The sequence below is a fragment of the Cyrtonyx montezumae genome, unplaced genomic scaffold (assembly GCF_038088225.1).
Source record: "Cyrtonyx montezumae isolate F1298 unplaced genomic scaffold, pur_monq_1.0 scaffold_3, whole genome shotgun sequence".
Taxonomy (NCBI): Eukaryota; Metazoa; Chordata; class Aves; order Galliformes; family Odontophoridae; genus Cyrtonyx; species Cyrtonyx montezumae.
In genome coordinates this window covers 73,304,885-73,331,542 of record NW_027072034.1, presented here as the reverse complement: position 1 = coordinate 73,331,542, position 26,658 = coordinate 73,304,885, and the positions used below count along the sequence as shown (strand labels likewise).

General features: G+C 36.7%; 1 protein-coding gene across 2 annotated transcripts in view; it reads left to right on the top strand.

The window, feature by feature from the left end:
- The window catches only part of EPHA6 (EPH receptor A6), a 472,327-nt gene that overhangs the window by 390,520 nt on the left and 55,149 nt on the right, over nucleotides 1–26,658 (top strand). For both annotated transcript variants that reach the window (XM_065741888.1, XM_065741887.1), the window contains 2 exons: nucleotides 5,743–5,865; nucleotides 17,155–17,216. In XM_065741888.1, the coding sequence (XP_065597960.1) occupies nucleotides 5,743–5,865; nucleotides 17,155–17,216 (185 nt within the window). The remainder of the gene's footprint in view (nucleotides 1–5,742; nucleotides 5,866–17,154; nucleotides 17,217–26,658) is intronic.

The following is a 26,658-nucleotide window of genomic DNA, read 5'->3' as shown; positions in this document are numbered from 1 at the left end:
CTTCCAGCTAATTTGATAATACAAGCGTGGCCATGAAATCCAAATGCACAGCATGCAGTTCATAGAACAGCATTCTGAGTTTGTACGTATCTATAAATGCATAAAGATTTCAGTGCTCTTGTTTAGGATTGTACAAAAGCTCTTTTCAGTTTAAGCACTGAATAAAAAACATTTAATAAATAGACAATTTAAACATAGATTCTTTTGTCCCATAAAAGAAGTACATTATTTGCAATTACTATTCCATTAACACTGCAAAGATGATCCAAGACAACAGTTGTTATTGCTGTTAAAAGTTTTAATCATATTAATGTCACTGTACCAGTCTTCTCAGCAACCAGAACATCAGTGTGCTTTGACATTTGACACATTACAAAACAAATAGCTATAAGTACTTGCAGAACTCTTTTCAAGCAGTTCTTTTTTTTTTCTTTTTCTTTTTTTTTTCCTATTCAAATTGCTGTTTGTCCAGAAGTAGCAAGGAAAATTAAATTAAATGTTAATATTCCACTCAAAAAATCTGTACCATTTCTTCTTCCTTCAGAATTGTAAGCTTCAAGCATTTGCTTTTTCTCCCAGAGAAGTCCTAAGTAAAGACAAGCTTTGCTATAACTGGGATTTTCTAAAATAGTCACATTCTATGTCAGTACCCTTAAATCTGGATTTATTTCAAGCTGCCAATCAAGAAATAAGAGTAAGGTTAAAGTCGTGAGGGCCTAAACAGAATCTTTGCCCTGCAAAGTGTTTGTCAGGTGCACATTTGCACATTTCCAGAGATAACACACAAAATTGATTCTGTAGAAGTGATCCACAGACCTGATGTAAAAAATTGAGCCTCTTAAAATATTTTCCAACAAGAACTACGTTTTAGTGGTTTTCTTTCAGAAATGACACCAAAACATGTCAACTGTTTGTTATTCCCAAACCAGTAAAATTAAGAAAATTCAGAATTAAAATCAAACTGAGATATAAGCCCAGCAAAGCATGGAAATATATTGTCCAGACTCCTAAAGCAGGTATACTATCATTCAAAAATATTGTGATGAAAATAAGCAAAGCACTGTATGTAGAAATTGAGTCTTTTGCTATTATTTTAAATCATGTTACTGGAGAAGAAAGCAAATGCTTTCAGGCAAGCAAACCCTCCTTCAGATCATCTTGTTGAGCTTGGTTACTTGAAAGTTCCCCTGCTCTCTGTAAGGATATTTGGATTCTACAGGAGACTAACCTCTGGGTGTGTCTTATATTCCCACTGGGCCATCACAACCCCATCAGTACTCGTAACAGGGTAATGTCACTGTCCCCACGTTTGGTCATACCCAACACTGTATCTCCTTTAGCCCGCTGTGGGAGGCAGAAAATGAAGGAGGTTAAGAGGAAGAGGTTAAGACAAGAGGATATGCTTAACACAATTCTTGCATCTCTGGGAGGTTTTCTAATAACCTACTTCAGACAGGTTGTTAGACACAATGCAGAGACTTTAGAAATGTTCTCCTTTTTAAAAGCAAATCTCCACAAACTGCACTGTTTGTACAAAGACAACTGCCACAGTAAAATATAGAAAAATTGGTAGCCCAGAGGCTATCAGGACATTGGCTAAAGTGCTCTGTATCAACAATTGAGGAGGAGGAAAGCTGGGGTGTGGGCCATCGAGAAGTACTGGTGCTGCACTGGTTCTGTAGCATGTGTGGAGCTAAAACTGTGGCTGTATTTGCACTCAAGTCAGCAGGTGTGAGTGGGTATGTGCTGTCATTGTCAGAATAAAACTATGTTCAGTTTCTGTGAAAAATAATGTAGGGTTTTGCAGCAAAATCATGTTGTTGCTAGCCCTAGGCTATTTGATGGGCCTTTGCTGCAGGGAGAAGTGGCTGTTCCCTCTGGCTGGACATACTGTTGTGATGCATGTGTTAATAAATGAGTGTGAATTAATGTTATGTGCTCTGGAGCTGAACTAAGCATGTGTATTTCCTTACCCAGCTATCTACCCTTGCTCTTCTGTTCTATATGGATAATATGCTGCTAAAACCATGCCACTGTAGGATTCTGTACAAGTGACTTCCCTATCAAGTTCTATCATTTGTGGGATGATATTCCCCCCGGAGCAACAGACAAAGGCAGAAGGCAGGCTAATTGATTCAGCACTCCCCCATTGCTTCTCAGCACAAGCACTTAGCTGTAATAATTGTGAAAGAGAAGAATTGATGCTGAGCTATAAACTGGTGACACAGAACTCAGTGAATGGTGTGTATTCCACAAACTGTCAGCTATTCAGAGTATTGCCATATATTTTTACTCTTTCAATGCATTTTTTCCAACTAATATCTGTAACTAATGTAGTTTCCCATGTTTCAGTAGCATAATGTTCACAGTGGATAACTATGGAGTGGGAGAAGGGGTTTGTTTTGTTTTTTTTCCCATAGTAAAATCACACCTTCAGGCTTCTACAGAACAGCTGCATATCAGAGCTCTCAGGAATCATGGCTTAGTATACATTAATATTCCTTTTCCCTGTATAGAACCTCTACCATATACTAAAAGCTCACCATTAGCATAACTCCACCCACTGCAAAAATGGTGTTAATTTTCTTACTAAAAACCAGAACATTTATAATGACCTTGTCTCTGCATGGTGTGTGCTGACAGAATTGTATTTCTCAAGAAAATTGATTAGCTACAGTAATATCCTAGTATCTTGAAAGCGCTCAGTGCAGTTGCTTTAAAAGGACTTTTGTTTTTAATTAAACATTAAGATTTCTATATCTGTCTTCATAATCCTGTATCTAACATATACCTCTAAGAAATGAATATTACTTTTCCAATTTGTGTAAAGCAGTAGGCTGCTGCACATTTTTGTTTATTTTTTGTTCAGATAAACACAATTCCAGTTTGGAAAGAGGAAATACTATGATCTCATTGACAGTAAAAAAAATTACTTATTCAGATAGAAGGAAATGCATTTCTGATGTTTTCTGTTTAATGTCACGTCCCTATCTCCCTTCTTCCTCTGTTGTATTGGCAGAGAGCCTTCTCTCTTTCTGTCTTGAGCACAATTCTTTGTTGCAGTTTTTCTTTCCAAAATTTTCTGATTGTTTAAGCAAACAAATAAAAAATTGGGAAATACTTCTTCTATTGTAAATTCCCAAAGCTCTTATCAGACCTCTGTCTTTCTATGGTGGTTGATGGGAGCTATGATAATTCATTTTCTTTCCTGGTTACCTGCAACTTCCAGATCTACAGTCGTGTAATAGCCTTAAACCCTTATCACACTGTGAGGGTGATATTACCAAACTATTAACTCTCCTTACCAGTCATACAATGTATGTTCATTCTGAGACATATGCTGTGTTTTGATCTAGGATCGTGCATGCTTTGATGTGAATCAACTTTCAATGTCTTTTATAGTGCTGGATACCAATCAAGGCTGACTGTTATCAACCTGGTCTATTTCAGAACGTATTTGTGGACCTCTGGAAGTGACAAGGTCTTATTCTTATAAATATGTGTTCTGCTTAATAGGAGACATTTTTGAAGTGACAGCAGAGTATTTGTTTGAGATTCAGTTATCTAAAATGCCATTAAATGCTTCTTCTATGGTACCCAACTGCTGCTTTGCTTCTTGCTGTCACTTTCAAAGAGTGCAGATCTCCTGCATTTCTTTTCATGTCTACCACTCAGATATGACTGAGATTTCCTGCAACATCTCCGATGACATGAAGTGTTTGTTTAAGCAACTTGTCTGTACCTTTTTTTAGTAAGTGAAAAAGCATTCTTTATACGTATTACTTTAATTATTTGACACTTGAAGACCTCACTAATTTTAGCCCTCCTACTCTTTTAGTATACACAGATTGATTTACTCCAAAATTTGGTTGCTCCTCATTTTAACTTCTAAATATACACAGTAAGTGGAGCACTCATTTCTGTCTGTTACTTTGTGTAACAAAGTAACTTATGGTGACACTGATAGGAAAATTGAGTTATTTGCCATGTAGCTCATGAAGGAAATGAAGGAAAATGTCAGTGGTGAACATCAAGCTGTTTGGCTTTTCTGAAGGTCTGTATATATATCACATGATTCACCATGAGTGTACTTTGTGGTTGGTATAATCCATGTTTCAAAAAAAAAAGGAGCAAAGTTTTATTTGGGAAGTCTTCATATGTTCATTACATAGCTGTGATGTTTTAAGATGCTGTTTATATGAGAGATTATGGAACAATTTTTTATTTCAAAATTGAATTTCTGTGCATCACATCCTGTACTCTATAGATGATCACTTCTAAAAATATTTTAAAATTAAAGCCATGGGGTTTGGAAGACAAGACTGCCAAAATTAGGATTTTTTAGGATAGCCAGAGTTAATGCTTTTGTTGCTTATCTTTGCCTATCAGATATAAAAATGCTATGCTCAGAGCTCTAATTAAAGGAATTCTTTTTCCACAGCCTGTGGTAGGTCTAACAAATTTAAATGGCAAGTGGAGAATATATTGAGAAGAAACAATAGATCTCTTGCTTGAAAGTAAAAATGCAAAGCTCACTTAGATTACTTTAAGTTCAGAAAATGCATATATGCATTTTAAACCTAAATAATCCTCACTTGCATTTATTTTAGTCCAAAAAGCAAACAAACCCATAGTTGCATGAATTTTAAGAAGGATGTTTTCTATCTTCTACAGAATCAGCTGTGAAATACCTATAAGATGATGGAAACAAACTTATCATTGCCTAAATTATTAAATGTATGCTTGTTTGATGTACTTGCAAAAACAAACAAATTATTCTGATTGTCAGCTTAAATTTATTGCATGTTTGTATGATATTGACTCTGTATTTTTATGCAAGATGCATAGAGCTCTCCTTTCAAATGCAGCTTGAGTGCTGGCACTCACTGAGCACTAACATGAGCTGGCTTTAATGGTGACTCTCAACCTTTGTGCCTATGCTGAAAGCTGAAAAAGTGGATTGAATGATAGAGCTCTTATTTATCAGTGCTATCTTAGAGATATCACAAATATTTAATTTAAAATGGGGGAATGAGATAATCTATTTCCAGAGATTAGTCTGTGCACTTAGGCAAAGAGCACATGAACTTTTTTGATTGGAAGTGTGAAACGTGATGGTGGCAAAGCAGAAAGAGGCTGTAGCTATACTTGGTTTTTGCCAGCATCAATATACTGACAGGTGTTTGGAGATCTGATAGAAGCTCTAGGTTAGCAATGTTATCTGTCCTAACACTAATTCTGGTTCCCCTGCTGCCCTGGCCTGACATGAGGGCTTTCAGGTGGCTTGTTGTAGAAGTACTGACACAAAACTCAGCACTGCTGGTACAGCTTCACCTCTACTAGTCTATGCTAGAATATATTAGATTTGCATACAGAACTATAAACTGCCTTTACAGTAGAGTTATTTGAAATGCATTATGAATATCCAATAGGTGTATTTTTCCTTTGAAATTTGTCTGGTTGGTTTTGTTTTTTTTTCCATTCCTCCTAGAAATGCTGGGATTCTCCAGTTGCAGAGTATGCAGAGATCAACTTCCTTCTGGTTACAGCTGTGTATTGTATGGCTTGGATAAAAAGCAATCAAAAACATTTAACTGAATTTCATAAGATCTGTTCCAGTGAAACCACTGCTAATTTTGCAGAGAGTTGTTTTTTTGGTTTTTTTTTCCTTAAACAGACAGTTTCTTTTATGAGCCAAAGAACAAGTCATTTGATTAATGATAATTTTTATCTCTTTGAAAGGATCCTTTCCGACCATTGGGGTGAAGTCTCTTTCGAGATTCCTGAGGGCGGGATTTTTAAATAGCATCCTAACCTCACATCCAGTCTCAGGGGGTGGATCTTTACCCCCCAGCATTTCCTCTGGTAGGTATTCCAACCTTTTTCCCCACCTTGATTTTTATCTTCACCCTCTAAACCATCTCTCCACAACTTTCAGAGAAATTACTTTTCAAGGACTAGCTATTTCCTTGAACCAATATACAGGAGAAAGTGTGAGGGAAAGTGGTCCACTTAAATTCTGCAAGAGAAAGCCTGGTATCCTATAATCAAGTGCTTCATGAAGCATACCTGTGTACACCAGGGAAACAAAACTTTAAAAATGCCTCAGTAAAATCCTGTCTTTATGTGGCACTGTGACTCTTCTCTAAAAATCTACATTTCCTTTATAAAATATGGAAGTAAAACGAAAATTGGAAAGGCAAAATTTAATTAAGCACTGTAGTGATATTTGAATCCTCTGTATGCTTCCATGTTGCAACTTCTTTCTATTTCATAAAAATTGACATAATTTTTAAAAATAACTTTTATAATAATATGAACTACTTTAATTTTCTTTTACAATAAGTGAGAAAATCCCATGCTTTCTGTTGTCAGCACAATATTCTGCACTGTCTCTTGTTAGATCCTCAGCAGAGCTATGGGTCTGTGATGGCACGGAGGACATGGAGGGTTGGCTTAGGGTTGAATATAGGTGAAGAATAAAAACACAGTGCCAGGTAAATAGGCTGCTATCTGTAGCAGCAAAGACAGGCCAGAAGCATTCTTTCCCAGGAAGATTTTATGTGTACTCCCTTCTTCTCTGAAGCCATTAAACATAATCTGTCGCCAAAGCCAATAAACAAAGAGTAAATAAATGTATCATAATTATGGTTAAAATTGAATATAAGTTCATTTCTGTTCCGTTCCTCTCCAACCATGTATTTATATGCAAAATTAATCTGTACATGGGATAATGTCATATCTATATCTTTTCAGTTCGTCTTACCAGTAATGTTACTTACAGTTTCAGTTAAAAAGAAAAAAATGTCTTCTGATAAAATTAGAAGGCAGTCTGAAAGATAGCATACATGGTATTGATCTGCTATACAAAAGATAATGCTATACCTCTCTATGTCTCATTTTATCCATTGTGATAATTACAAGCCTCATTAATATATGAGAGTTGGTGTTGGAATTTTTTTCTTTTTTTTCTTTTAAGTGCTACTATTTCTTTGTTTGCTTTCTTTCTTTTAATAGAAGCTTCTGAGCAACTTTCGTGTCTTTTCATTGATTCTTTGGGTGTCTTTTCTCAACAACCTGTAAAATGCTTTTCACATTTTTTCTTTTAAGGGTATTTCATTATTCAATAGTCATTACGCTGTTTTGGCACTCAGCATCATAATGAGAATGGTATCTGTCACCAGACAGCTCTGTGGAAGGAGAAATACTCCACCATCCTCCCTCCCCTGAATTCTGTTTTGAATATTGTCTTATGTGTAGTATATCACCGATTCTATTAGATTAAATATGGCTTAACTGCATTTATAAATTGACTTCTCACCTAGCTACCTACAAGATTTTCTTGTCCATTTATAAGATCCTCAGGACTGCTGTTTTTCTGACTGCTTGTAAAACGTCACGTTTTGGACTTAAATCATAACTTTTAGTGTGATTGCCTAGTAAAAATGTTTCATAATCTCTTGCTATTAGATGTCTTTTACTAAGAATACAATCTGATTAAATGTTTGAAACAGGTCAAGAATAGAAATTTAGCTACATGATAAGCAATGTATACCCTAGCAAGGTAATGAAAATAAATGTTTGGTCATATCAATAACAAAAAAGAGCTCAGAACCACCTCCATAGAGAGAGAGACTGCCCATCTTTTGTGAAACAATGAATATCAGGTTGTTGAAAGCCAGTAAGGAACTTTGACAAATCCTATGGAAGGTATGTGTTCCTTTGGGAAAGATTGTAGGGGTGAGGGTGGGGAGGTGGCAAGAAACTCCACATTAGAAGTCAGAAGCTGCTATTAACAAATGTATCTTAACTTTATCCATAGTGCTTCTGTTTAACTCTTCCTTTGTTTCTCTCCTGGAGCACAGTCAAGCACTATCTTAATTCTGAATTGCCTCTTTTTGTTGCAGAAATGACCAGAGGATGCCACGTTCATTGTGCACTGACTTTCTAAATTTCTAAAATCAGCTTTGCAATATGTGTGAACCAAAACCCAATACACCTGGGATATGAGAGGCTCAGAACTGTATCTCTTATTCTTTATGATTCAGTAGAAAAGTTCATATTTGAATAGTAGACACTAGAGCACAAAGAGGGAAGGAATGTAGTCTTTGTCCCTTCCTGACAAAAAACACTGTATTCAGTACCTGACCTTTTTTCTGAGTACTGCTTTACCAAGAAACAGAAATCCAAGGCCATACTAATCACAGCAAGGAGGTTGAAACTGGATGATCATTGTGGTTCTTCTCCCACAAGGTTTTTTTAGAGACTAATACCCATGTTATCATGGCAGTCTCTGGCTCGTTCAACAGTGATATGTGGGCAAAATAATCTGTCCATTGGAGTCTTGTTGCTTCCTCCATCCCTGGCCTTTTTTCTTTCTCATTAAAAGTGAAAGAATTGCTGATTTTGTGTTTGTACTAGAGGGAAGCATGCTTGACTGCTGCCTTGATAGCAATGTGACCTCACCTCCATTATATGAGATTGTGGGGTTCATACTGGACAGTAGCTGTCATAAGCATAACAAAAGTACTTAATCTTTAATAACTTTGCTGAATTATACCATAATTGCTTCACATATAGCTTCTGTGTAAGATTTCAGTGAATTAAACTATGTAGAAAGCTTAAAATGCCTGCATTATTCTGCTATTAGGGTCAGGGGGAACAAAGATAGTGAGATGGTCTTATTTACTAAAACATTTAACTCAAACTAAGTGCTAGATTTTCTCCAAAGATATATATATATATATACACAAATATGCTTACAAAAAAAAAAAAAAAAAAAAAGGAAGTATTTGAGATATTCTTTCTACAAAATTCCCCAGAGTCATTGCTGAAGTGAATTACAAAACTAAACTGAGAAGCCTCCCAAAGAAACACCTGGAAAACTGCTTTTCAGAGCAAAGTAGAACTTGCTTTCCTATTTTCTTCATGTAGTTCAGGCAGGGAGAGGATACAGTGGGTTTATTTATGCTGTTGTATTGACAGCCAGTATTCAGTTGTGTGTAATCTGATGTTGGATTTCACATTGTGAAGAAGTTTGTGGGTGTAAAATGTATATTCACTTAGCCAGCCTAAAGCTAAAGATGAATTTGTGTTGCAGGCATGGTACATAACATTTTCTTCATAAAAGGATTGCCTCAAATGTATATGTCTTTTAAACCTGGTCATAAATATACTAATGCAGTAGCATTTATATTTGATAGATCACTGCTATACAGTGTTTCATTAGAAGCAAGACCTTCAGGAGGCCTGCAAATATCTGTCCTATGCTTTTGGAAGAAGAAAATGTCCCTTTAAGGAGAACTTCCTTTTGTTTTAGCCAGCATTTTTGTCATGGTTTTGTTAGTCTGTCATTATCCCATCTGTTAGCAGTACAGATTCACATGATTGAGTTGATGCAGGTCTATAATGTAATCGGCCAATGGATTCACAAAAGCAAAAACTGAATAGAAATTTTAAACTACATAACAATTTACAGTCCCCATCATACATACATTGGCATGAACAAGGAACCTTATTCTTTTTTTCATATTTACAGGGGCACACATACATGTGTGTGCATGTTGAAAATAAAACAAATAGCTTAATTGCATTGCTGCCTCTGTTTTTTTAAATTCATGTCTTCCCAAACTAGTAGTGTTTCTCCATTTTGGGAGAACTCATAGTTCCTTTTCATGCTGTATATTTGCAGATCTTGATTTCAATCATGTGTAGAGGGTTTGTTATGTGAATGTATACCCATGTTAGATATAGAAAATGTTATGGTTTGCTGCTGTCTTTGAAGGGTGTTGGAGACATTGTAAACCTGCTGGATTGGAAAGGAAGGGAGGGAAAGGAAATATCTTTACTGTTGTTTCTTTCAAGCTCTGAATATTTTGTTGACAAGAACAACTAGAAATGAGTGTCAAGCTATGAGAAACTATGGAAAAGTCCCTGTTAAGCAAATCTCCCCACCTCCCTCCATGATGTTCAGTATTCAAACATCAGCAAACCACATATGTGGTAATATTCACATTTTTTATAGGGAGTTTCTCAAAAACCTCAGACAACTGTAGAATACTAAGGCAAGTGATTATCAGCTTTCTTTCCCCTAAAATTAATATTTTCCTACAATTTCAAAGTGCACCTGAGTGAGCCCATTATTCTTGATGTTATAGAAGGTGACAATTGAAAGCAAATTGTATTGACAGACCGTTATTGAACAAAATTGCTCAACAAGAACCATCAAGGAGCAATTATGCATGTTGAAACTCGACTATAATTTTCTGTTACTCCAATAGTGAGAATAGTAACCATTATTATTTTTTTTTCAGTTAATACTTTTTTGTCTACTCTGGATTCCAGTACCGCTGCTGTATTTTTTGTTGAACAAAATTTGCTAAACCTTTCTTGCATACTAACAAGTTGATTCTTTCATTGCATTCTCTACAATATCTGAGCCAAATGGTTCTTCCAGTTTTTTCTTTCCAGCCTCAAGTGCTGTGTCACTAGCATGTCTAGTCTATAAACCCTGTATATAACGACAAACATTTTCCGAGTACAGATGCTTAAGCAGAGAGTGTATGTGGACTTTACCATGAGGCAGGCAAATTACTTCACATCCAAAGTATGGATGAACAGCGAGTAACATAAATAGCAAAATAATATTTTGGTTTATTAATGTTTAATTTGAACTGTAGAACATGATAAAAGGAGGTCTCCAAAATAGTTCATTTCATGCCCAGTCATCATCATCAACAGTTCCAAGTATTTTAATCCTAAAATGATAAAAGAAGGTCTCCAAAATAGTTCATTTCATGCCCAGTCATCATCATCAGTTCCAAGTATTTTAATCCTAGAAGTTCACGAAAATATTACTGAAACCTCTTTCAAGTCAGTATAAAGTGGTCCTTAAAAAGCCTAGAGGTGGCAGAAGGGTTCCAGGTATATGAAGATTTTGAAAAATACCTTAAGACTCTCCAATAAGGTGCTCAGATATACTTAGAATAGTTTCATGTGGCATCTGTTAGAGCTGTTCTTCAAATGTACTGACTCCTGTTCTCCTCCCTATGCACCTGTGAATTTTAATAAGACATCTCACCCTAATGCTGAAGGTGTTTCTTTATAACTTCTGTGTTTTATGTTCATGTAAGCATAAGCAGCAGGAATGAAACAATTAGCTAACTCAATATCAAAAAAACTTTTTTTTTTTTTCTGGAGTTATATGGCTGCAAAGTATAAATGCAGGGAAAAAAAATCTAAATTGAGTCAGTTATAATTTTAGCCACTATTCCCCCTTGTGTACCCATCTTCAGCTAATGATATACTGCTATTTGTTCTGTTTTTACCATCTGCTGCGTTCCCTTTGCTTCTCTCATGAAAAGGCAAGAACAAGAAAACAAATTGTGGGAACAATGTAGCTACTTTCTTACAGCATTTTCTTACATGAACTAGAGAGCAGTTTCAAAGATCTTGCTCTTTAAGTGGAAGAATAAATATCCTATTTATTTTAAGTTATATTCCCACAATGGGAATGAAAGATTTAGTTAAAAGTAAAGACTGTAGAAATGAGTGTGTACTAACCGCATTCTTTTTGGTGGATTAATCTTACATAAAACATTAATTAAAGTGGGCTTTGCTGCATTATTTAAAATGACAACAGGAAACAACAAGCTGAATATTTTGTCCTTGATATGACACTTCATATTCTCTTCTTTATTCATCACTCTACCACTCAAATTACATGCTATCAAAATCTTCTGGAAAAAAAAAACCAAAACTAAAAACATATATGCTGTGAATCTTAATTGCTATTTCACATCATTCTGCATTGCCTGGCTTCATTTCTTCCTTTTCTGCTTGTAAAAAACAAAAATCAACAACAAAATATCAATCAGATATCAGTGAAAAACCCAAAATTGTAACATGAATTCTAAGGTGACATGACACCAATATAGGATGTTTGTAATTTATGCTGGTTTTGTTTCCTTGGCATTACAGTAGAGCCGTGTGGGAGAATTCATATAACAAACTTTACCAGGGAAAAATGAATATTGTCAAAACCAGTCAGCCACCTGTCACCAGGAGATGTTTGCATCAAAACCACAAATAACCCTGGAACCTCCTGCAGATTCATCTAAGTTTTGAGTAATCACGTCCGTGTTCTTTTTTCTGGATCATGCAAAGCACTGACACTGCTCCCGTGTGTTCAGTCCAGCTTCCCAAGATGCAAGTCTGCCATCACTAATCCTTTTGCATTATGCAAGCAGAGGATACTGCTTTTGCCAGTAGCCCAGGAAGGTGTCTGGCAGGGGGAAGAGTGAGGTAGAAATAGTCAAGAGTTGTACAGGAATTACAGAAACAGTCAAAGTGGGTATGTATCAAAATATCATTTATAAATAAGATTATAGTTTCATATTGGTGTATTTCATATGTAGTACACATACTTTAAAAGCCTTTCCTTGCAGTACTCCCCACTCCAGCAGTTCTGGGTGTCTGAAACTGCTGCAAGAATGACTTGTTTTGCTGACTTGATTCTTGAATCCATTTTCAAATGTTTTTAGATTCCCCCACTTCCCTCCCAACTCAGCCATGAATTTGAATGTGCTCTTCTGGCAGCATCTGTTTTTAAATCTCAGTTGCTCAACATTTTTTCTGAAGAAAAAAAACCTGACACTGTTTTTAGTGTCCTTATTCCATGCCCTCTCTTACATGGATCTTGACTGAAAAATGAACTTGATAATTATTCAGATACTGTCTAGTGCCTGTGCCTGTTTCTGTATGAAAGCATTCACCTGAGTTAGTCAAGTCTTTAAACTGGAGATCTGTCCCAACTGTCATCTTATATTGCCTTCCACTTCAATTTGTCCTTAAACCCGTTCCTTCAAGAAAAGTTGTCCATGTTTCATGTGTAAGCAATCATAAATACAGAAAAATAATTCAGTGCCTTCCAGAATTGCCTGACCCCATAATAAAATAATCAGATGCCTTTTCCCTCTCAGAGACTTCTCTGCACCATCCCACAAGTATTGATGCCAGTTTTGAGGATGAAGAATTCATATTTCTCAGTATCATGAAAGCAACAACTTCTTTCTGCTAGCTTTTTGCTAGTCAGTTTGCCAAAGTCTTTTTTGTACTCCTCTATAAACCAAAAGCAGTGGTCTGTGTTGTACAAGATTCAGTACAGACCTTAATTAATCTTGTCAGGACTCAGATTGTACCACAATATATAAAGGATAACATCTGCTCTTTGCTGCTGAAACGTGAAACTAACTGATGTCATCCATAGGGTTTGGTCTCACCACGGACTTTATTTTATGCCAGTCCTGTGCTGGTCACCACTCTCTGACCTTCTAAAGATTAGGCATCCCAGATCCTGTTTTGTCATGTTTAGCTCATCAGAAATAGAGCTGTGCTTCCAGTTTGCTTCCCAGATCTGGAACTGATGGAGTACAGTGAGTATTCATATCAACTGTCCTACTACCTGCCCTTGGGATCAGTGATTCTGTTCCTTGATAGAGAGGTCCAGTGTTAGATTTTCTCCTTGGATATACCAGACCTGCACATCTCAACACTTCAGCCACTTTCTCCAGAGCTGACTGCTATTCCCCTTCCTTCATCTGTGAATGGAAGAGCCTGTTCACACACACAAATTCACAGTGGAATCACTGTATTGCCAAAGTACTGAGCTGTGGAACTAAGTACAGCATTGTGTGTTGGTAACCAAACACAGCCTGGCAGGGGGAACTCTTCTATGGATGAAGAGAGCCACTTGATTTTCTGAACCTGTTTTTCTATCCCTTTGAAATCAGCTTGTGTCTTTATACATTTTCTTATACTTGAAGTTCTTTTATTTGTAAAATATTCAGAAATCATTGTATGAAATTTGCAGACCTGTAGAAAAAGAATTGCTTACAGGGAAAAGAAACAATTTGTTATCATTTTGATGATAAATGTATCCACTAGAATATGCTATGTGGCAGTTTTATATTACCATATCTTTAAGGAACCAAAACACTAGCTGAGACAGTTTTGATCTGCATGTACTCCAAAGATAAATATTACACTGAAAGTGTTATTGTGTGGACTGTATATTGTTACAGTCTTGATAGGGACATGTAAATATCTTTAGTGAATACTGCAGCCAAATTACCATGGCTTTTGTCAAATACTGGTGTATTCGACAATTATATGAGAATTATTTGAGATTTCAGTTAGTGTTAGGATCCAGACATGATTTTTGCTTAAGGCAATCAAGGAATGGAGCTGGGTTCAGTTTTTGGTATCTTGAAAGTTTACAGAATCTCCCGTTGAGTTTGAGATTTAGGGAGCATGGGAACAGGTTCAGATTCAATATGCTCCACCTCTGTAACTAAATTTATTGTACATTACTGAATGTTTAATGATATGCAGATCTTCCAATACACAGTAACCTGTTTGAAGACAAAAAGCAACTTATACTGGTGTATTTGCCAAATCATACCATTCCTGTGATATCATATGGAAGAGCTGATGTGTGTGTGTGTTCTTGAAATCACTCATTAGTATTAAGCAGTATTTTCATCAGGAATGACTTAATGTGTTAAGGCATGTCACTTCAAGTGATTAAAAGAATATATCAAACATTTTAAACCCATAAACATTATTTAGTGAAAAAAAAACCTGTAATCTCTTTTTAAAATCTCCAGATAAATTTATATATATTTCATACATTTCATCCTTTTTTCAGCCTTGAAGTGTATACTGTTGGTCTATGCAAAATGAACAGCAGTTTGTTAGGTGGTTTGGGGGCTTTATTTTTAAAGGGAGGAGAGGAGTCTTTCTTTTGTGAGACAACATAGAAGAATTAAAAATTGATTTTGCAAAATAAGTATGAAAATAATTTATGTGAGAGGATATGCATCTAATGTGCATAAAAGATCAAAGAGCTGATAAGCCTCAAGGGAAAATTAGAAAATAACTTCTGTAAAATGTAGGGTGCCAAAGAATTACTAACAGGAAACTAGGAGCATTGTTTTGAAGTTCAATAGCTCTGTTTGTCATTTTCTTCAAATGTAAATTTTTCATAAAAATGTTTTATTTGTTTATTTACCCAAAAAGAGAGATTTCTGAGTATCTGAAGCCTGAACAAATATACCATCTGAAAGCCAGCTTTACGTCCCTATTTTTTTGCAAGATGCTGCTGTCTGTAACACATTAGAAATTGCTACTTGCTTGAGAAAACTTGCATGTAAAGACAGGTTCTGCATATGATAAGATCCTCTAGAATTAGGCTGCCATTTATTTTTCTCTAGACTATAGAATATTCCTTTCATATGGAGATTTCAGTTCTTGACAATAAGTAAATTGTACATGCACAGAAATCTAGATCATTCACATGCTTAAAACTAAAGAGTAGGCTATACTACTAGTCAGCATAAGCAACATGAAGAAAGCATTAATTTTTAAAATGCTCTGATCCCCACAAGCTTAAAAGTGATGAAATGTTTAAGCTTATAGTGCAAAACCAGAGTTTAATCAACAAATGCAGATGAATATTAACAAACAGAGTAGGTAATAGATGTACACTTGTAGGTTAGATCATTTAAAAATAAATAAAAAATGAAGCTGATAATTTAGTAATTCTTCAATTTCAGAAAGGCTATTGATAAAGACCAAGAATGCAGCTGACAACTTTCACACACACACTCAAGAATGTCTACTGTGTGAACATTATTAAGCATCGATTTATTCATTGAAAACCTAAACTTGAGAATGAATGCAATATGAACACCAAATTTTATTAGAATAAATGAAATATTGTGAGGGACTCCAGACAGGCAAAAATAAGCCACATCAATGAGCATCACCAATGCATGTGGAATTCAGTATCCAGTCTAGGGAACTGTTTTAGCAGTGGGTTGGACTGGATGATCTCCCAAGGTCTCTTCCCTTCCAACCCCTACAGTTCCGTGGTTCTGTGAAGAGAAACTGCTCATTCACTTTTTTAAACCAAGGTTGGCAGTAACAGTGCAGGAGAGATAACTAGCTGTGGTTTATTGTGTATTGTAGACAGTTTAATTAACACTTCCACTATTAATCAAAGTGAAGAGAACACTATCATGTACAGAAATGGAAAATTGCACTGGAATCTTCATAATGCCATTCTGTACTTTTTCATCTTGAATGTTGTGTTTGTCATCACATTGTCCAAATAAAACATAATGGTAATTTCAAAGATGGAAAAAAAGTTCTGAAACAGGTTTCTTTTTTATTAAAAAAAAAAAAAAAGAACAGCTAATATTTACATTGAAAAGTGTAAAGTGAAAAGGGAGGACTTGTGTCTTTTACCACTTGGGGTGGCACTGATTTCACATAAACCCCAAAAGAAACAAGTATTGTCAGGAAAACAAAAGTTTGCCAATTTAAGACTTTTTACTTCCTTCCCTACCTTATTAACATACATTGCATGGTGTAGAGTGGCTCATTTGCAATACTAACAATTCTAAAAGCGACCCCACAGTGCAGCCTGATTAGCATGCCCATTGAGCCTCTCCTGTTAGGCAGTGCCAAAGTGGTAGCTTAGTCCTGGATATCAACAGTGAAACAGTATTTAGTAAAGTTAAAAGATCATCTTTATATTTGGAAGTTTTCTTAAGGGAACATGCATGTGCATACATACATACCCAATCTAGGAGGGCTTTTCTGTATTAACTCTATTTTTGTATCTATCTGTATGCTCCTGAATCATTAAGATATTTTAATTTGAGAAGGAACATCTTGGCACTGAGAATGCAATGTCTTGGAGATGGCGTATGATTCCTTGCCTCAAATATATCCAAAGTATTACTGAAAGATACGTATATATCCAAATTATATTTAAATAAGATAGAGATGTTCCTAGTGAGAGGTACAGCAAGAGCTGTTGTTTGGAAGTAAAGAGCACTTTTTTCATTCTTTTTAATGTAGGAATACACCAGAGCAATGCACATTCTGCTAATTCACTGTCGTGAAAAAAAAAAAGGAAAAAAAAAGCCAAAAAATAATTCTTAGAGAATAACACAAGGAATTGTGTTTGTAATATAAATGAGGATTCTGAAAATGGGTAACGTATTTAAATAATGTGACTAATCTATGCCTAACAGCTGGAAATATAATATGTTTGTAATCCTAATGTGTTTCTTTGCTGTTTTGCAGGCAGACCAGTAATGATTGTAGTTGAATACATGGAGAATGGATCCCTTGACTCCTTTCTGCGGGTGAGGTACCATTTTGTGATGGCATTTGAATAAGAAGTCATCCTAGGTTAAGATTTTAAATCATTTATCATAAATTAGTTTCTACATAATGTTATTCATGGAATTCTAGTGAAGAACAGAAGCACTTTCCCCAGGGTACATTTCTAAGGTACAGTGATACATTAGAGCATAGCTGGAAAAAAAAGAAGATTTAAAGTTAAAAATAAAATTGATTTCTTTTACAAGACTAGCTCCCATATTTAGCAAAATGTATTTCGATTAGTGTTATTGTGAAGGAAATGATAAATTGAAGCACAAATACCTAGGTTTATAGAAGCTGTTCACTTTGCTCAATCACCTTCAAAAACAGTGTTATGATTCTTTTGGCTAGTGAAGTGTAGAATAGACTTGGTAATTGATTTATAATTATTTATGGTTACTTGCATTTAACAAACTGAATTAGAAAACAGTTCATGGGTGAAGTGTCCCAGCACTAATTAACCCCAAAAGGTCACTCTGTAAACATTAGAAAAAAGCTATAGAAAGCATGCAAATATGTTGTTTGTATTTAACTTTTCTTTAAAAGTAGAAGGAAGGGATGACCCCCTAACTTAAACCTAACATTAGATAGTCTCTTTGTTGACACAACCATTGGAAACGCACTGGAGACATAATGACCTAACAACCTCTGTGAATGATTTGACTGGCAAGTATTTCAAATTTATCTTAGAAAGTAAATGTCAGACTTTACCAGCCTAATGCCTTGCCAATGCCATCTTGCACAATGCAAGGTGGGACTGTAGGCAAGGTCTAGGGGTAGATGAGGACTGTCATTTTGTGGATGTGTTTGAAAGGATGTCCTGAAATGCCAAAGAGGTGTTCAACAGAGAGAAATCTAGATGATGATGATGAGGGAGGCTAGGGTAGCAGGAAGAAGGAAATGGTTAGGGAAAAGAGTAAATAAGCAGGAGGGAAAGAATACCAACACCTTAGAAAGAAAGCTGATCCAAAGAAGTGAAGACAGAAAGCCACACAGGGAACACTTATTTGACAGCAGTTTGGGAAAAGAGCTAACCATGAAAAAAAGAACAGTGTCTAGAGGGTACTACTTTGAAAGTGCATCAGAGCCATTATGTTAGATATTCCTAGATACCATTTTTCCATTCCTTTTGCTTTTGGTTATTTTTCTCTCTTAGCATTCCTTGCTGTCCTCCTCACTGACTATCCTGAATAACATTTTGTTTTTCTCTGTCAAGACATATCACAGACATCTATTTTGTTGCCAAAACATAACAACAACACCATTTCTGGAGAGAATTTGACAATCTGTCAAAATGAAGTTATTTTCTGGACATCGTGTGGTATCATCAACATCTTCTAGAAACCAATTTGGTTTAAAATTTCAATCCCATTGCCTTTCTGGCTCATATCACTATCCATCTGCAGGAGGCAGAAAGCCTGCTGCTCATTTGAGGACATGGGATTTCCATGTTCTGTAATTTTACAGTTGTCACCCATGAAGATTTGCCATAGCCCAAAATTCTACTCTTTGTGGATGCATTGTGTGTGCATGTGCAAAATTTCATGCAGGTGAATACAAATAATGAAATAATTGATTCCTTAACATTACCTTTCTCTGAGCTGCTCTATTATATCTACGGATGTTATTATTCACATTCATTTATCAGAACAATTACTACTTATTGAGATACTTTAATATCAACTGACATCAGCAAAATTATGATGTTATTGGGAAGCAATACTTCTCACATTGCATAAGAAATTGCAGGCAAAACTGCTGGGGGGAAATGTGAGCTAATCATTTCTGCAGCTGCTTTCCATATGTATTATTTTACAGTTTTAATTCATACTTTTGATATGGTTTATTCTCCTAAAATGGTTTTTAAAAGCATTTTAGATAATATTCATCATCCCAAGGCACTGTAGATGTAACGTCAGCATTTCTGTTAATAATTAGCAGAGCAAATGATTTCAAAGCAACTTCTTTAAAAAGAAACCCAGATCCTTCATTAATAATAGTTGTTTCCTGCAAATGTAAGTCTACCCTTCTAAAAGCTTTTGTGAAGATAGAAATAACTGGAGAGGTTTTATCCTTAACAATCCTAGCGCAAGATATTGGGTGAATGTGTCAATTTTTATGCACTGAGATTTGGAAAGGTGTATGATACTATCTATCTTCCTTATTGTTTAAAATAATAACTTGTTCTAGTGCAAAGTCTTTTCACAGAGAGTCAGTGTGGAAAAAAATAATAATTTCTTGCAATAAGAAAGACTTCCTCCATGCTGAAATCTGCAGACATTAACCAGCACAGCCCTCCAACCTGTCATTGTCCAAAAGCATGCAGAAATGGGTCAATTACACTTTCTCAAAGGAAAGCCCAGGGACATGGTGAGCAGCATGAGAACAATTCAGAAGACTCATCATGGAAGAGATTTTGCAAACAAGTTATGCCAGGAATCCTGAACTCCTAAGTAGAAGTTCCCTTGAACCTTAAACCTAGTCTCTTAACAGTCTTCATAGAATCATAGAATCACAGGGGTTGGAAGGGACCTCAAGAGATCATTGAGTCCAACCCCCCTGCCAAAGCAGGCTCCCTACACCAGGTCGCACAGGTAGGCGTCCAGGCAGGTCTTGAATATCTCCAGAGAAGGAGACTCCACAACCCCCTGTGCAGCCTGTGCCAGTGCTCCGTCACCCTCACCGTAAAGAAGTGCTTGTGCACATTCATGCGGAACCTCCTGTGCTGCAGTTTCCATCTGTTCCCCCTTGTCCTGTCTCTAATCACTTCTGAAAAGAGTCTGGCCTCGCCACTTTATCCCCCACACCTCAGATATTTATAAACCTGGATCAGGTCCCCTCTCAGTCCTCTTTTCTCAAGGCTAAAGAGACCCAGTTCACTGAGCTTTTCTTCACAGGGGAGATCCTCCAGGCCCTTCACCATCTTTGTGGCCCTGCGCTGGACTCTTTCCAAGAGATCCCTGTCTTTTATACTGGGGAGCCCAGAACTGGACACAGTACTCCAGATGAGGCCTCACCAAGGCAGAGTAGAGGGGGAGATCACCTCCCTTGACCTGCTGGCCACGCTCTTTTTAGTGCATCCCAGAATGCCATTGGCCCTCTTGGCCACAAGGGCACACTGCTGGCTCATGGTCAACCTGTCATCCACCAGGACACCCAGGTCCCTCTCTGCAGAGCTCCTCTCCAGCAGCTCATCCCCCAGCCTGTACTGTACTTCGCTTCTTTGCTTTACAAATAGGGAAATATAGCACCAAGATGTTAAGTGATCTTCACAGTATTCTTCAGGAAATGCATGACAGAGATCAGATATTAAATCAGTTTCCCTGAATACTATGCCAGGGTACATCCATCTTACATCTTTTTTAGTGCTGTGTTTTGGTTTGGGTTATGCTGCCAAGTCTCCCATACCAGTGCACTGACTGCTGATCTTTGCATGAATTAAACTGCAAGCTCAGCTAAATTATGCCTTCCTCACCTCACAAAAATATCCCATATTCTAAGCTGTTAATTTGAGCTTTTGGGTAAAAAAGTTGGCATGCATTTGCAATGCTAACATTCTGTAGATATTTTCTTATGGGAAGACATCAGCTCATTAGAACTGACTCTGTAAGGTGATGGCAGTTCACTACAGCAGATTGTGCATGACCAGACATCTTGAATTGCTGGATACACATGGCCCCTAATTTACCTCAAAAAATAAAAAAATAAAAAAAATAAAAGTAGCATTATTTCATTATTTTTGCAGTTATATAAAACTTACTGTAGTATGAACCTCAGAATCATTTTTTCTCATGTAAGAATGAAAAACTGAAGTTAATCATCCTACTATCAGGTAGGAATATTCTGTGTGTGGAAAGAAATGGGCTGAAAATTCAGCAATTTCCTGTTCCGTTACCAACTTCTCATACACTATACTTAGGCTAGAACATATGTCTTTGAGGTTCTGTCACCTACCTGTATAATGGAGATCTTAGCAATCACATCTTCTGAGCATGTGAAGAAAATAAGAATAATAGAATCATAGAATCATACAGTGGCTCAGTTTCGAAGGAACATTAACATTTTCCCCTAACTGTTCCCTGAAAACATCAGTGTTTAGTTTTCAAAGAAAGATTCTACACTCTTGCCCAGCTGTGTGAACCTCTGAGTTGTAGGCAGAAGGTGTTCATTTACGTTAGATAATCTCAGGGTTTTCCTGCCTTCTTCTCTGTTACCATTTACAAAAGTAATGCTCCCCTTCCTATTTGAAAACTGACATATTTCTTTTCACTTAATAAAATCAAAATGCTCTTAAAAAGCTTAGATTTATTTACAGATATGCACAGTATGTTAAAATCCATTACATATATTTTCTTCTTCCAAAGAAAGTATTTTCTAAAGTTTATATTCAAAGATAGGAAGTGCTTAACTATTTAAAAACATTAATGGCAGCAGACTGTACAGCAAATGACACCCAGAAATTCATCACCAAATTTTAATCCCTTGAGGCATGTCTAGCAGCAGCTCAGATAAGTGTAAAAGTGTGTGAAAAATGATGTTACTAGAATGAGATAATACTGTGATATATTGCTCTTTGATGCAGTAATCATTATAAAGTGATTCTCAGAGCAGCTTTGCTATGAGGCTCACCCTTTCTTAACTAGAGTTTAGATGTTGCAGCAGACACCATCCCATAGTGAGGCTGAGGGTAAGAGAGAAAGGCGAAAAATGATGATTGGTAGAAAGTTCTATAAAACTATGCTGTATAGTATATGTTGTAAATCCATCTAACATGGCCTCACTAGTCAGAGTCAGCTTTGGGGAACAGAGGCCAGAAGGCCATTTCTAAGTTTAGCTGTTCCCCTTTTTATTTATCTGCATCCAGAGTGGCAACAACATTACAGTTCACAACTAACACTCCTCGTTTAGCTTTCACACACAACATCCATGTGCACATTTATTTATTAAAGGCATGTTCCTTTTGTGCTAGAGCAAAGGCAGCGTTTTCATTTATTTTCCTTTAAAAAATTACTCTAGAAGGAAGAAAGCCTGCACTGGAGGCTGCTGATATGGGTGTTTTTTTTTTTCTAAAGCAAAAAAAAAAAAAAAATCAACCAATTAGAAACTTGAGTTTATGTGATAATTTAATAGTGAAATGGGAAGCAGTACATGATCTAAGAAGTAGTCAGTGACACTACAGAGTTGACATTTGTTCTCAACCAGTGTTTCACCCTGTTAAAGGGAGGTAAAAAAACAAGTATATCTGATACTACTGTGACAAGTTCTGAATTTTTTTAATCCCTGTAGATATTCTTCCTACTGAGCAACAATGAATTTATTACAACAGTCTTGTATTTGAAGTCAAAAAGAATTTGTGGAATATGGAAACATTCAGTTTGCTCTATCTTAGAGAATTTCTGGAGAATACATAAGAAACTGGTAGATTATAACAGAGCCCAAATCAGCCACATATTGAAAGGAAGGGAAAAAAGAAGCTAAGAAATCATAGGACAGTCAGCTTAATGTCAAACTGCTCTAACATTTTTTGAACAAATTATAAAAAAAAGTATTTATAAGCACCTTAAAGATAAGTGTGATAAGTTTGAGCGAGTGATAAGTTTGAGCCAGTGTGGATTTACCAAGAACAAATTATGTCAAACAGTCTGTTTTCCTTTTGTAGTGGGATATATGATATAGGAAGCAGTTGATATCATATATCTTGCCTTTACTAATGCTTTAAAATTCCATCGTGTGAGATCCTTTGAGCAGCTAGAGAAATATGGTCTTGACAGAATTTCCATAAGTGGATGCAGTGCAGTATAGAGACAATAGACTTCAGATGGAAAGTTAAATGAACAAGTGTTATTCTGCAGTCTAGTCTCACGTATTTTTATTAGGTTTCTGGATCCTGAAACTGTGATTAAATTTAAAAAAAATTCAGACAATTCAAACCTGAGTAGGAAGACAGGCAGACAGGAAGAGAAATCTAGAATTTGAAATCATTACAACAAATTTAAGACATAATTTAATAACTACTTGGTTTAAAATAAAAATTAATTATTTTAATTAAAAATTAAAATAAAAGAAAATAATTGGAAATAAGTGAGGACAAGGTCAAGATACTCCACTGAGACTGGAATATTCAGGTATAGAGTAGGGAACAGAGTGTAACTGCTTGAGAAGAAGTTCACTGGAAGAAATGAATCTAGACACTGCATTAGGTCAGGAACATCACATTGCAATCAAGAAACAGGAGCATCTCCCTTTGGGTGTGAAGTTGCTTGTGAGAGGCCTCAAGGTACTACATCTCTTTTAGACCATAACCCTTCAGACCCTTCAGGAACTGTATGAATTTTCTGGGTAGAGTACACAAGAAAATAAAAAATAAAAATTAAAAAAAAAAGAAGATAGGTACTGAGAAAAAGAGGTCTGTGCTCTGAACTTGGTTTTCAGCTGAAGAAAAAGGTAAGAAAGAGATCATGTATTTAAAAAGCAGTTGTGAAAAGGATTTAAATCTGTTCTCTATGCTAGTAAAATAAAGGGGTCTTATTTAAGATGGTTCTAGTATAGAGTGGGTAGGATAAGAAATACTGGCCCTAATTGTTTTTAAGTGCAGATTAGAAAAGCTTCTCAGGAATGACACAGGGCAAGGAGGTGATCTGGATCCCATTCAGAGTCTTTTCAGTATCCAACAGATGTATTCCAGTGCACCCAAACAGGCAGGGACACATGCTTATGACAGGACAGCCCTTTCTTGTTATCATAGCTGGGAAAGGAAGGCAGGGTAACACGTTACAAGGTCACTGTCACTGTCTGACCAGATTTGAATGTGGCTATTGTATCCTAAACTATGCTTCAAAACAGCTCAGTCTTGCAACATCTTTTTAATAATAAAATATTTGCCAATAGTGGGAGGAACGTATGCATCTATAGTGGTTTCTGATGGTAGTATAATAGTTAATCGTCCTCAGTGAATGGAAAACTCCCCTTTTTAAGAAAGGAAGAACCAGGAAAGTACAGGCTGGTGAGCCTTACCTCTGTGCTTGGGAAGATCATGGAGCAGATCCTCCTGGAAGCTATGTTAAGGCACATGTGAGATGTGGAGGAGATCCAAGACAGCCAACACAGCTTCACCCAAAGCAGATTGTGCCTGATCGATCCAATGCCTTTCTACGATGGAGTGATGTTGTCAGCAGACAAAGGAAGAGCAACTGGTGTCATCTACCTGGACTTTTGCAAGGCCTTTGACATGGTCCTGCAGTACATCCTTATCTCTAAATTAGAGAGACATGGATTTGAAGGATGGACTGTTTGGTGGATAAAGGGATGTGATCAATGTGTCTTTGTCCATTGAAGGCCACGCATGAGTGGTGGCCCCCAGGGGTCAGTCTTTCATACAGTGACCATCAGTGGTGAAGATAATACAATGGGATGAGGTTCAATAAGAGGCTCAATGGGATGAGGTTCAATAAGACCAAGTGCCGGGTCGTGCACTTTGGCCACAATAACCTCATGCAATGCTATAGGCTTGGGGCAGAATGGCTTGAAGAATGTAGAGAGGAAAAGGACCTGGGGGTGTTGGTTGATGCTCGGCTCAACATGAGCCGGCAGTGTGCCCAGGTGGCCAAGAAGGCCAACAGCATCCTGGCCTGTATTAGAAATAGTGTAGCCAGCAGGAGCAGGGAGGTGATCATCCCCCTGTACTCAGCTCTGGTATGGCCGCACCTCGAGTACTGTGTTCAGTTTTGGGCCCCTCACTACAAGAAGGACATTGAGGCCCTGGAGCGTGTTCAGAGAAGGGCAACAAAACTGTTGAGGAGTCTGGAGCACAAGTCTTATGAGGAGCGGCTGAGGGAGCTGGGATTGTTTAGTCTGGAGAAGAGGAGGCTCAGAGGAGACCTTATTGCACTCTACCACTTCCTGAAGGGGGGTTGTGGTGAGGAGGGGGTGGGCCTCTTCTCCCTGATAAATAACGACAGGACGAGAGGGAATGGCCACAAGTTGCGCCGGGGAAGATTTAGATTAGACCTGAGGAAGCATTTCTTTTCTGAAAGAGTGGTCAGGCACTGGAATGGCCTGCCTAGGGAGGTGGTTGAGGCACCATCCCTAGCGCTGTTCAAGAAGCGTTTAGATGAGGTGCTAAAGGATTTAATTTAGTAGTTGGGTAGAGATAGTGATAGGAGGATGGTTGGACTAGATGATCTTATAGGTCCTTTCCAACCTTATGAACTTATGAACTTATGAACAAGTTAGATCTAGAAATGCAATTCTCAGTGCCATTCTCCTTCAACACCTAAAGACCTGAATTATCTGCACGTTTCGGAATGTAAGACAATAAAAGCATTAAGATGCTTTTGAGTCTAGAATTGAATTCTGGTGTAGGTTTATCCACTCCAGAAACAATAGTCCACAAACAATACAAGAAGCTTGACTCACCACTCTGTCAAAAAGTTATTCAGTATTAAAACAGAAAAAGTCTTCTGAAAAATAAAAAAAATCTGTGGTCTTGTAGAAAAGCACTGAAATGGTGCAGACCGGAGTTTAGAAACTACAAAGTGAAAAACAATAATAGGAACTTAAAATATCTTCCTTCTTTCCCTGAAATAGCCAAGTATCTTTACTGCCTCTTTATACATCAGCTCTATTGAAGGTTCTGTAATATATTGAGAATACTTCACATACATAAGATTTTTGAAGGCCTGCTTCAACAGCAGAAAACAACATTTTTCATAGACATGCATAAATGCAATGAGAACCACACAGTTTTTGCATTTATATTCAACTGATAAGAAAAGTTTATTTAGCAAAGCCATTAAAGCCTGATTAAAAATTGATGGGATGATAGGATAAATGTGGTATGTCCACTGGGGTCTGAATTGCTGCCAGTATTGATTAATACCTTTAACACCCCAGTAGGAATGCTGTCAAAAGCATATTTCAAATATAAGTCATGGGAATCAAAATAAAGCCCCAGATATCAGCAGCCATATCATTTATATGAGTGTTTCATGTCCCTATAGGACAAGCAAATGAAACGAGATAATGGAAAGTTGCTAAAGGATTGATTTTACTCATAAATGTATGTGGGAATTCACAAATTCCAAAGATGAGTCCATATTCATACCTAGCATTCAGGGTTAAATGTGGCCCAGGTCTCTGTCCTGGTTACATTAAATCAGACAAATATTTTTAAATATTTGAAGATAACAGTTTGTAGATGGTAAGGGAATATGTCTGGCATGGAAACCAATGCAGAAGAAGTGATTACAGAGAGACTCACAAAAGAAATTGTTTTGCTGACTCTAAAAATACAATTTTTTCCAGATATGAGGGTGGTTATTAAACAATGTAAAACCAAGAATGAGAAATGACTGAGGGGAACAGGTGTGGATGAAGATTCAGAAAAATGTTTGGAGAAAGGAAAAGAATGTAATAAAATTGTAA